The 12,803-nt window shown below is 54.4% G+C and overlaps 3 protein-coding genes across 3 annotated transcripts; all 3 read left to right on the forward strand.

Moving 5' to 3' along the window:
* J4E88_010777 (putative NRPS-like protein biosynthetic cluster) lies at positions 1–4,871 on the forward strand (the record flags this gene model as incomplete). Its single annotated transcript, XM_049404367.1, has 3 exons — positions 1–436; positions 489–874; positions 936–4,871. The coding sequence occupies 3 exons, from the start codon at positions 1–3 to the stop codon at positions 4,869–4,871; spliced, it is 4,758 nt and encodes a 1,585-aa protein (XP_049249900.1).
* Positions 4,872–5,287: 416 nt separating this feature from the next.
* J4E88_010778 (uncharacterized protein) lies at positions 5,288–7,196 on the forward strand (the record flags this gene model as incomplete). Its single annotated transcript, XM_049404368.1, has 2 exons — positions 5,288–5,291; positions 5,539–7,196. 2 exons carry the CDS (start codon positions 5,288–5,290, stop codon positions 7,194–7,196), a joined length of 1,662 nt encoding a protein of 553 aa, XP_049249901.1.
* A 2,742-nt stretch (positions 7,197–9,938) lies between these two features.
* Positions 9,939–11,523, forward strand: J4E88_010779 (uncharacterized protein; the record flags this gene model as incomplete). Its single annotated transcript, XM_049404369.1, has 4 exons — positions 9,939–10,080; positions 10,133–10,740; positions 10,796–11,032; positions 11,083–11,523. The coding sequence occupies 4 exons, from the start codon at positions 9,939–9,941 to the stop codon at positions 11,521–11,523; spliced, it is 1,428 nt and encodes a 475-aa protein (XP_049249902.1).
* Between the last annotated feature and the right edge of the window lie 1,280 nt (positions 11,524–12,803).

A 12,803-nucleotide genomic window follows, 5' to 3' on the forward strand; every position in this document is an offset into this window, starting at 1 on the left:
ATGGTGGACATGACCATACGCCTCGACGGCTTGACTGGCAACAGCCCCAACGGCCTTGGTATCTCGCTTCAAACCACAAACCCGCCAGTTGCTGGATCGTCTTCGGACGTAAGACTTCCATCGACCAAGATCCTGGATATCATCTACGAACATGCTCTCAACAAGTTCGACGATTCCAAAGAACGCTTAGCGGCAGGAACGGCGAACTTCCTGGCCGTAATCGACCGATTCGTCCTGGCGGGTGAACGCGTCGAAGCATGTTTGCCGGCCTTTCCCTTCAAGTCGGCCAACAAGGTTTACAAAGTGCTTGGTTCCCTTCCCGACAAGGCTGAAGAGTTAGCGCTTCAACGCCTGAACCACATGTGCGCAAGGATCAAGGATGTCTACAAGCCCGGAGCCAGAGTCACCATCATATCTGATGGCATCACCTACAACGGTATGTGTATGTATGATGGTTACGGATGTTCTCTACTAATGCATAAAACAAGACTTGTTATCGATATCTGACCGTGAGACATGGATCTATGGCGAGGCTCTGCGGCAGATGGCAGTGGAGAAGAAGTTCACCCACGTTGCCTTCTCTCGCTTGAAGGACATACTTGACCTTCCGCTCCCGGACAAGCTGCGAGAGATCACCTACGTCGCCAATTGTACCAACTTCAGGCGACTGCTTTTGAACAAGCATGGAAGGCCGGATATCGATATCGACAAAGAGATCAGGGAGAATGCGGATACGAGACTGACTTATCTCGGCTACCGCAAGTTTCTCGAGTCGGATCTGAAGCACATCTTCGCGCTTGGAGAGAACCGCGGCAGCAACCAATACAAGAGGGACGTCAAGTATCTAGCCAAGCAGATGCTTTTCAGAGGATACGTAAGTTTCAAGAACCTTCTCCTTACGTGGCTGAGCTACCGGACACTGACATCAGGTGCAGGCTTATGCGGGAGCAGTCAAAGCAGCCTTCCCAAACCACCTGAGATTGTCGATACACGAATCGATAGGCGACCACAAGATCTCCATAAGTCTTCTCAACACCAAAACGGGCTACACCACACCCTGGCATTGTAGCGTAGCCATGCTAGCCGATGGGGAATGGGTCAGCGCACCCAAGGGCGAGTTCGAGAAGGACCAGCGTCTCGAGCTGATATACGAGGACGGACGGCCAAGCTACTTCAAGGAGAGGAAACTGCTACGAGCCGATATGCCGTGGATCAACGAAGCAAACACCAGCTATCTGCAAGCTCGCAGCCTGTTTAACGGCACGAAGAGCGGATACTCATCCCCAAGTGCGATGTCGATGGCCAGTGGCGCTTCGACACCACCCACCTCATTCGCACAATCACCACCGCGATCCCCACCACGTTCTTCACCGAACATGAAGACCTCGGATTCATCGTATACGGACGCCATTGGAGGAGAGCCTGACTATGGCCACCGTCTCATACCTCAAATCATGGACCAAGTCGCGAGAAATCACCCCAACCGTGTTGTCTTTTCCATCGCAAAGCCTTCTGGTGCAGGTCTAACATACCGAGATATATCAGCGCATGCGTTTGCGAAAGCCGTAGACAAGACTGCTTGGTGGCTCCACGCACAGATCGGCGAGTCGACATCTGTGCGACCAGTAGGCTATATCGGGCCACACGACCTCCGGCATGTCCTCCTTACATATGCGTGTGTCAAAGTGGGCTACGCCGCCCTCAACCTTTCGCCCAAGAACAGTGTTGAAGGCGCACTGGCCGTGCTCGAAGCAACCGACTGCGACATCTGGGCCAAAGCAGGCGAAGTGCCGGCAGTACCTCTGGTAAAGAACTTCCTGGAAAGGCGTTCGATGAAGTTGTTGGAGCTACCACTTCTAGACGAGCTCCTGGATACAGAAGACACCAAGCCGTTTCCATACACCAAAACCTTCCAAAACTCGGCTTCAGATCCCTTCTGCTATCTTCACACATCGGGCTCGACAGGTGTGCCAAAACCTATTCCATGGTCTCACAGCTTGGTCGGAACGATGGATGCGATTCGCCTACTTCCACCTGTCGACGGCGATGAGGGGTTGGTACCATGGACTTCGGACTGGAAGGAAGGAGACCGGATCTACTCTTCCTTTCCTATGTGTCACGGCGCTGGCATCATCATGAACATCCTGATGCCAATATTCTTCGGTCTACAGGTTGTCATGGGGCCAACAAACGTTATACCCAACATGTCGCTGGTCGAGAACCTTGCCGACAGCGCGAAGATCGACATTTGGAGTATGGTACCATCACTTGTCGATGAGCTTGGAGACACACCTGATGTGTTGGCCAAGCTCCAGCGATCTAAATTCATCTGCGCGTCCGGTGGCCCGGTCAGCCCGATCAGTGCCGGCAAAGTCAACGACGTCATCAGAGTGCTCAATTTAACGGGAACGACGGAGGGTCTCTTCATCGGCAACCTCGTTGTTGACAGGGAGGATTGGTTCTGGTTCGCCTTCCATCCCTACTCCGGATTTGAGTTCAAGGAAGTGGAGCCTGGCGTCTATGAGCATTGGGTTCACCGCAACGAACATTCATCCTTGTTCCAAGGCATCTTCCACACATTCCCGGAGAAGACCTCAATCAACTTCAAAGATCTCTACAAGCAACATCCTACCAAACCCAACCTTTGGGCGTTTACTGGGCGCAACGACGATCTCATCGTCCTGTCTAACGGCTACAAGATTCTACCCTTGGAGTTCGAAGCACTGGTTGGTACTCATCCTGCGATCGATGGCTGCCTTGTTGTCGGTAGCCATAAACGTCAGGCAGGCCTTCTCATTGAGCCGAAGGATGCTGTTGCCAGGAGCGATGAACTTTTGGACAGCATTTGGGCCAAGATCGAGACAAGCATGTCTTCAGCTCGGCACACGGTCAACTTGACACGCGACCATGTTATCTTCGCGCAGTCAGCCAAACCCTTCGTCCGTACGGATAAAGGGACCGTCAAGAGAAAAGCAACAATGGCACTGTATCACGACTACATCGAGCGGTTCTACGGATTCCAGAGCGAAGAGAGGTCTTTCATTGTTGATAGTAGCTCCACATCAACGTTGCAGCAGTCAGTCCGAGAGATACTCGCATCCTCTCTTCCAGCTGCCTCCAACGCCACTCCAGACGACGACCTGTTCGCTCTCGGTCTGGATTCTTTGGGAGTGTCTGCAGCCGTCAGTGCCATTCGAACAGCTATCACGGGTCTGGACAAACTTGCGCCTCGTCATCTCTACGCCAATCCAACCCTGGCCAAGTTTACTGCCGCCCTCGAACCCTTGATCGCTGGAGCGAAGAACGGTGCCAGATCAGGTGACGATCACGAATCGAAACTGCAGCGCATGATCGCTCAGCGAAGAGCGTGGCAGTCTTTCCGGCTGAACCCCTTCGACTATGTCAATCCGAATCACTACATGGGCCTGGTGTTTTACTTTCCGCTACAGGCAGGCACGTCATTTGAAGAAACGTTTGCAAACATGCAAGCCGGACTGAATCGGACTTTCGAGCTCATACCAGCCCTTGGTGGAAAGATGATCCGCTCTTCCAAAGACGAGATTGCACATGCAAACGGCGACCTCACCGTTGCCGTTCCACCCTTTGGCCAACCAGCTCGCGACCGGCTGGTGTTCAAGGATCTATCCGATGTGCTTCCGACTTTCGAGGCCTTACGAGAAGGTGGGTTCGTGCCTTCTGCCTTCAAAGACGAGCTGGTCCTGCGACAAGACACCTTCCCACAGCTACCTGCAGACATTCTTGTCGCGCAAGCCAACTTCATCAAAGGCGGTTGCATCCTCGCCATTGACCTCAACCACTGCTGCCTGGATGGTGTAGGTGCTATCATTGCCATCAAAGCGTGGGCCGAGAACTGCAGGTACCTGCAAGGGGACTCATCAGCCACATGTGCGTGGTACGATGCAGAGAGCTTCAACCACAGCCTTCCCGAAGTACTGCATGAATTGGAAGGACATGCGCGCTCGGTAGATGAGATCGACCCTGATGTCTGGGGCTTACTTCCATTTGTTCCCACGGACGACGTCCTTGCGAAACATGCTGCCAGGCCAGCGGGACCTCTTGGCCGACCGCCACGCTACCCGCTGCACTCGATATGGCCTTTGCCGGCTGCAGAGAGAAAAATGGACACTACTCTCTTTTTGATCCCACCCGAGAAGGTCGAGTTACTCAAAGCGGACGTCACAAGCGATCCGGCTGCGAACGGTGTCAGTACGTCTATCAGCGATATGGTACAAGCCTTCTTCTGGCGCTCGGCATTGCGGGCTCGCTACGCTGTAGCCAAGGCCAATGGCCAACAGTTCGGCCCTGACGACTGCTCCATTCTCGAGTTGCCAACGGACGGACGACCCTACTTCTCCTCCCTCTTGCCAGACTCATACATGGGCAGTCTACTCACGCTCAACCGAACGAGCATGCCGGTCGAACAACTCTGCGCCTCGACCACGAGCATTGCAAGTATCGCGCAGATGCTGCGTGCTTCTGCTGCGCGCATGACACCAGCACTGATCCACGATGCTTTTACCCTCCTACAGTCACTGCCAGATCACAGCAGGTTCTCCACAGCCAACATGGGTCTTGACCACATGCACGCCATGATCTCCAACATGATTCTCTTCCAGATGAAGGAGATCAGCTTCGGTGATGTCTACTTCGCCAACGGAGGTTCGCCGGAGACGATGAGACCCCAGCTGGAGCGTGGAAGCGGGCGATTCAGGTTCTTAGTGGTGTTCCCACTGAAGGCAGATGGTGGCGTGGAGCTGGTGTTGGGTACGTTCCCCGAGGAGCGGGATATGCTTGCACGTGATGAGGAGTTCACTAGATATGCGCAATTGGTTGATGTCGCTGCTTGCTGAGATAGGTAAGGCTAGGCGCTTTGACGCGATTGCGGGGGGGTATGATAGCTATTGCGCGTATATTTTGACGCTCCACACTATGACCCTACTCGAGCGCGTGCAGTGTTACCTTGGAATGAAGCGTCAATGACTGAAAGATGCAGCCGCACTCACCGCCCAGCACCATAACAAAGATGGGCAGGTTCGTGCGACAAGTCTCCACGGGCATGATATAGCCCCCAAACGCATGTCAGCCGTGCATTTTATGCCCCCACGCTTGCGCATCGGCAAGGTTCAGGGTTTCGGGCCATAACGATCGCAAATATGCTCTTCGCCCAGCCGCTTGTACCACATGCATGTCATGCTCGTGTTGTGCCGTTTACGCGGTGAAGATTCCAAGTCAGCTTAGCACAAGAAACTGCGGCTTACTTACTCGCATGGGTACTCTGACCCAAAGCGGCTGGGCTGTCGATGTAGTTAGCCGCGAAGTTGTGTCTACACGGTCGAGTTTACTCCCGTCAATACAACCGCCCGACCCTCCCAAGACCATAACTTTGCGACATGCCCTCTTTGCGCGCGTCGATCGAAGAGCCTCTTCTCTCTCCATCCTCTTCGACATCCACGTTTGACGCGGCTGTCAAATCTAGCATCGACGACACCCACCACACCCACCACACCCACCTTGAAGACCCACCAGTCAATGATGACCCCCCCTCCACCGCAGTCCAACCAGGCGTCCTCGCCATCGAAGCCACAACACGCGCCTGGACAAAGCACTCCCTCACAACAGCCTACATAATGATCTGGCTCATCTACTTCGTCGAAACGCTACTCGCCGGCACAACAGCAGCGCTCGTACCATACGTCACATCCGCTTTCTCCATGCACTCTCTCACGCCCACCGTTAGCATACTGAGCAACGTCGTCGGCGGAGTCACCAACCTGACGATCGCAAAGATCATCGATGTCTTCGGGCGACCGCATGGCTTCATCCTTTGCGTGATCCTCGGTACGATGGGATTGCTTTTGATGACTGTGTGCGAGGGCGTGGGAACGTATGCTGCGGCTATGATATTTCATACTGTGGGCAATAACGGGGTGCAGTATATCTTGTCGGTGTTTATTGCTGATACGACGAAGTTGGAGAACAGGGCGCTGATGCAGGCCCTTATGAACTCGACTGGTCTGATTACGGGATGGGTAGCTGGGCCGTTGGCTCAACGGTACCTTGGTGGCTTGGGATGGCGGTGGGCGTTTGCCATGTTCAGTGCACTCGTTCCGCTTGTTACGCTGCCGCTGTTTGGGCTGCTGATGTGGAATTACAAGAAAGCGAAGAGAATGGGACTTGTGCGCGAGCGCAAGACCGGTCGCAATGCTCTGCAGTCTGTGATACACTACAGCCGGGAGTTTGATGCGATCGGCTTGTGCTTAGTGTCGGCGGGCGTTACCCTTTTCCTGCTGCCGTTCAACCTACACACGTTGGCGGGCAACGATTGGGCGTCGCCAATGGTGGTCGGCATGTTCGTAGTCGGCATTGGTCTTCTCATCGCATTCGCATCGTGGGAAAGCTCTTTTGCGCCCATCCGCCTTCTTCCATACAGCTTACTCCTGGACCGAACCGCCTTCGGCGCATGTCTCCTATGCACATGTCTCTTCGGCAGCTATGCCGTTTGGAACAGCTACTTCGGCTCATACCTGCAAGTCGTGCAAGGCCTCAACGTAGAGGAAGCGAGCTACGTCGCGCAAGCCTATACCGTGGTCAGCGTGGTATTCGCGGTCTTGACCGGCTACATCATTCATCGCACTGGCCGCTTCAAAACCGTATCGCTCGTCGTTGGTATACCGCTCAGCATGCTGGGTCAGGGTCTCATGGTCCTCTTTCTCGCTCCGGGGAACACCGGCTATATCATCATGTGCTTCCTCCTCATCTCCGTTTCCCAAGGCGTGCTCGTCGTTACGGATGAGATCGCTATCCTGGCAGCAGGGTCACATGAGCATGTCGCCGCAATGCTCGCTCTCGTTAGCATCTTCGGCAACATAGGAGGGGCCATCGGTCTGACTATCGCCGCCTCGATCTGGTCGGACGTGCTTCCAAGTCGACTTCGGCAATATCTGCCTACAGAGGAGTTGCCAAATCTTCACAAGATCTTTGGGGATCTGGCGAAGCAGCTGTCTTATCCGATCGGCTCGCCCACGCGTATCGCTGTTCAGCATGCATATGAAGACGCGATGTCTCGGCTTCTGCTCGTGAGTACGGGTATCTGGATCCTCGGTGCTGTCGGAGTATTGATGTGGCGCAACATCAATGTGAAGCAAGTACAGCAGAGCAAAGGCCATGTTTGGTGATAGCGACGTTGTCGGAGAAGGGACGACATGTTGGATCCGCAGTAGATGAGAATGAACATTGACACAGAGTCGATGTTGCGCAGTAGGATGCGTTGACGGGAATAGCGTGTGCGTGCCGAGATTGAAGCAATGACAGCCTCTCGTTTAACCGTCGGAAATAGCTGCTCCACGATACGCCTTTTTGGGGCGTAATCAACGTCCTGAGAACGTTTTAGTACCACTCTCACGACACAGCGCTTCACGAGAGTTTGCGCATGTCGACTGGAACTACCATTCACTAACTGTCAATATATAACGCTCTTCGACCTTCGAGGCAATCCACGACCCGATATCCAACAGGAAGAAGCAATGCAAGAAGCCCGTCAGCCCCCGCAACCAGCGCCTGACGCACAGACATTCGCGAGGCTCCATTGTACCAAGGTTGAGGCCTCTTCGATACGAATCGAAGACCGCACTTGTTTGCTTTGCGACACAGAATATGACGACCCTAGCCCTGATGAGGGAAGCGATCCCGAGCACCCTGTGCAAATTGACTTCGGCGATTGTCACCACATCTTCGGTCATCGTTGCCTGCGCAGGCTGATCGATGCGCGAACTGCGTGGAGTAATAAGTGCCCGCTATGCCGGACGCAGTGGTTTGGCACTATACCTGTACCTTTGCGCCCAGATCAAGTCATTTTCTACATTCGAGCAAGAGAGCCAGTATACTCTCCCTGGCCAGAACGCCGTCGGAGGGTGGAGACTGCAGTAAGAGCTCAAGCTGCGCGACTGCTTGGTAGGAGAGACAGGGACGGGGGTGGCAGCCAAGCGGATGCATCACGAGTTGCAGACCTTGAGGGACCTGAGGAACGCACACGGCCAGACAATCGTCACATCTGGTGAGACCGGCGGGGTCTGAAAGACTCTCAAGATTCGTGTGAAGGACTGGCAGTGCTGGAAGGATTATGCAGAAGCCTAAGGGCGGGTCTATTCGTGAATCGGACGACGAACATGATAGGCCGCTTCGGCTACTCGGTGGCAGGTTGGGCGCTGGTGCAGAAAACTGGACTTCCATGGTTGTGCTTTTAGTTGTCTCTTTGTCTAGTAGGCTAGTCTGTCGTGGATTACCATGTGCGGATGCTGTGGAGAAATTAGATCCTCTAATATGAGCAATCTGCTGTCGACGGTGAAGTCGCATGCTTGCACAGGGTACCAGAATAAAGAAAGTTGATGTACATCCTACTGGATGTCATGGATTGAACGTGTGGAAGCCATTGCAATGTCTCCCTACGTGACCACGACTTTGAAGGCTTGATGTGAAGCACGAAACAATGTATAAGTACTCTTTGCAGGAACGTCGTTTCTTATATCCTTACCATACCTATACACGTCGCGCAATCCTGTGTATTAGCTCCTTCAACATGCCAAGTATACAAGCTGAACGACGCATTCGCGAGTACCTATCGCATTTAATACCCGTGCCATTACTCGATGTACCAGAAAGCGACAGGGTATGCACGTTGTGCTACGAACCTTTTCCTGCGCCAGAAGAAGCCGGCGACTACCCAGTCCGTGTACGCTCCACCCACGCCAACTCGACTTGTCGGCATGTGTTCGGAAGGACGTGCATCGAAGGGCACCTGAGCAGCCGTAGAGGATATAGCAGGAGGTGCCCGATATGTCGCGAGAGTTGGTTTGGCGATGCTGAGGACGAGGCACTCGGAAGCGTCGACGAAGAGGCGGCGGAGTCTGCAGCGGAATCGTTTCTCGAGGGGAGTCGCTTTCGTGCGCCTGCAGTGGGACTGAGAGATAGGCGAATTGAGCTTATCTTCGGGTTGGAGGATACGAATGAGCATGATGTTCAGCGATTCTTCGAACACATAGGTGAAGCTCTACGTGGTATGCCTTCCGCAGAAGCCAATGGTCAAGCAGCTATCGACCAGACAACCCAGGCGATTGCTGACGCCGAGGAAAGATTGCGCGTGATTCGCGACGTCGAAGGCGATCGCGCAGCACCCCCAGCTGTGCACGTTCCGCAGGGCACGCGTCGTGGCAGCGCAGAAGAGGAAGACGAGGAGATTGCTCGGCGAATAATGCAGGCGGAGCTTCAACAGGCCGGGCCGGCGGCTGATGATACGACCGTACAACCCGCCGCCGCGACTGCGGCGGCCCCGATCGCGGTGTCACGTGAGGATGTTGAGCGGCGGTTGTCAGATCGAGAGTCTCAGCGGGGACATACACCGCCAGCGTTGCGACGCCGCGACAGATTGTCTGAGCGGCAACACGACGCGATTCTTTCGAGCGCAGGCCGTATCACAAGAGCGATCGGCTTCCTCGAGCAGCTTCGCCGGATGGAAGAGGTGACGATTGATAGTTCTGACATAGTTGAAAGAGTGCAAGAAGTCGAAGATGCCGTAAACGCTCTGTGGCGGGGTGTTGAGGGCGATAGGCTGCGGCGAGAGCGCATTCGCTTCGTGCGTCGCGACTCTTAAGCAATAACTGAGCAATGCGATTAGCTTTTGTAAATGCAAGTGTTCCCGTGTTTGGTTGCCATGATGTGAAGATGGAGGGTGTATTTTGGCGGCGATGCTCTCGGGATCCGCCCGGAGATTGTGATTATCTCCGACGTCGCGCTAGTCGCGTCTGATTCTGCACCCACCAATTACGCCGACGCGACTACCGTCGACGCGTACAAAGCGGCGCAAGCTCTGCAACGTCACCTGCCACCAAGCCGTGTTACTACAATTGACCAGCTGGCTCAAGATGTCTTCTTTACCAGCCGATGAAGACTTCAAAGTCGCCACAGATCGCTTTCTGGCGTGGTTCAAGGCCGGCGGTGGTGTCTTCCGCGACGACCTGCTGGAGATACAAGATCTGAGACACAAAGACGCTGGCCGGGGAATCAGTACGCGCCCGAAGAAGATATGCATGGTTAAGTGGGTACTGACAGTGCACAGTTGCGAAGCAAGATATCCCCCAGGATACGACGCTTTTCACCATCCCCAGGGACCTGATCATTGGCGTGGAGACATCGGAACTTCCCAGTAAACTGCCAGAAGTTTTTGACGCGTTCGTCGGTGGTGAAGGCGACGATGAGAAAGAACCACTCGACTCATGGACGTCCCTCATACTGGTCATGATGTACGAGCATCTACAGGGCGGTGCATCGCGCTGGAAGCCGTACCTGGACGTACTACCACGCACGTTCGATACACCAATCTTCTGGTCCGAAGCAGAGCTGAAGGAGCTTGAGGGAACCTGTCTTTCGGTCGACAAGATTGGAAAGCAGCAGAGTGATGACATGTTGAGATCGCGCGTTGTTCCTGTCGTCGAGCAGAACCCGGAGGCATTCTACCCCGAAGGTGCTTCAAAGTTGAGTAGTCAAGAGCTTCTTGATCTTGCGCACCGCATGGGCAGCACAATCATGTCTTACGCTTTCGACCTCGATAACAAAGACGAGGAGTCCGACAACGAAGAAGACGGATGGGTCGAAGATCGCGACGGCACCACTCCGCTTGGAATGGCACCCATGGCAGACATACTGAATGCAAATGCCGTTTTTAACGTGAGTCGCATGCCAGCGCAGGCGCATACTTCACTGTGCTAACAGACCCCGACAGGCACATGTCAATCATGGCGACAGTCTCGAAGTTACGTCGCTTCGATCAGCTCTGCCAGCTGGGTCGGAGGTCCTCAACTACTACGGCCCATTACCAACGTCTGAGCTACTACGCCGCTATGGCTACGTAACACCTGAACATGCTCGTTACGATGTAGCGGAGCTATCTTGGAGCCTCGTACGCGCTGCGCTGGTTGAACAGCTCTCAGTGCCAGAGGAGGTCGTTAGCAAGGTCGAGGTATGATGACTGTCACATCCCGATGGGCGTATGAGCTGACATTTACGCAGGCAAAGCTTAAAGAGAACGAAGAGTTCGAAGAGTACTTCATCATCGAGCGCGACTCCGGCGACCCAGATTCGGAAGGGCAGCTCACGTATTCGGCTCAACTGCGCGAATTCTCTCCTGAGCTGGAAGAGCAATTGAAGGCTGTATTCAAGGGCATCAAGAAGCAAAAGCCAGAGCTCTTCTCGGATAAGCGGAAGCGCGTTGACGACTACCAAGCGATCGTATCGAAGGCTCTGACTACAAAGCTTGGTACGTATCCAACCACCATAGAAGAAGACGAGACGCTTCTCAAAGGTGACGACCTGGTGAAGCGCCATCGCATGGCTATCACGGTCAGGCTCGGTGAGAAGAGGCTGCTGCATGAAGCTCTGGCACTTTTGCAGCGGGACGACGCGGGCAATGTCGCAACCCAGGTCGGAAAGAAGACGAAGCAGAAGGTGTAATGTACGCATCAATTCGGGAGAAGGCAATACCCATGTCACATTCGCGCCCTCTGCAAACACACGAATCGAACTCCTTATACGTTTTCGCATCCCGATCAATCTCGCACTAAAGATCCTGTTGTCGCCTGCTGTTACCTCGCAGAACAAACATCCATTCATAGCGTCGCATGCGATGCACCGCGGTTATCACTGGACTTTGGCATCCAAAGACACTTACCACGCGCGTATGCTGTGACCGCGACATCACACCGAAAGCCCCCACTCACAATACGCGACCTCCAATGGCCACTGTTGACACAGCACTAGAGTACCGTCACGTCGGAGTCTTCACGATGTCAACGCTGCAATTTCCCGTCTTAAGGCTCAGATGGCACTGCGCATTGCATGCAAGCAGTGTTGGGTTCTAGACTTCACGCGATACCATCACTCCAGCTCACCATTGATCTCCTTCACAGCCGCGAAAGGTTTGCATCATCCACTCACTCGCGCCACGTCGCATTGCGTCAATGTTGACCATGCTAAGGGTGGCACCGACAACGCGCGTGTGGTGCTCAAGTTCTGGAATGACAGCGTGTCAAACCGCTCGCTACCCACGAGGAACGGACGGACGCGAACGAATGTGGCATGTCAGAAGTTGAGTACTCTCAAGCAACGTCCGCAAAGGTGCAGGAGATGAGCAGTATGCATTCCTGTCATCTATGAACGCGACTAACTCACGACCATGCGTGTCGTCGCGAGGCCTTATATCCAGCGATGCGTATGCAATATCTCGCGCATCCTCACCAACGCAACATCGACAGCTTCAAGCTCGCGTCTCACGCCTTCGTCATTCGCATCGAGTCGCGCCAGTCTCGTGAGCGCGCCCTCCACTTCCGCGAGCATCTCCGTCCGCCCACCATGTGGTGCAGGGAACCACTCTACGCGACACATCGGACAGGTGTGGCTCCACGGTTGGCCGCCGCGAATGTGTGTTTCGATACATCGCCGCCCGAAGATGTGCGCGCATGCGCCGCGGTTCTGGACCTGCACTGGGTACTCATCATCGTCGTCGTCGCCTGATCCAGAACCCGCGCGATTGGTGGGAGGCTCAGCGAACTGTCGATGACATATGCAGCACTGGTGGTCACTTGGAGCGTCGTTCGGAAGCGACGCGAGTGCGATGGGGATGATGTTGGAGGTAAGGAAATGAGCGATTTGGTAGTCTTGGATATGTTGTGGCATCGTGAGTGGTGCAAGGAATGCTTGGATGGTGATGCGGTTGCTGCAAGAGACTGTTTGTA

Source organism: Alternaria novae-zelandiae (genome assembly GCF_023758075.1).
Source record: "Alternaria novae-zelandiae strain BMP 2774 chromosome Unknown scaffold_39, whole genome shotgun sequence".
Lineage (NCBI taxonomy): Eukaryota > Fungi > Ascomycota > Dothideomycetes > Pleosporales > Pleosporaceae > Alternaria > Alternaria novae-zelandiae.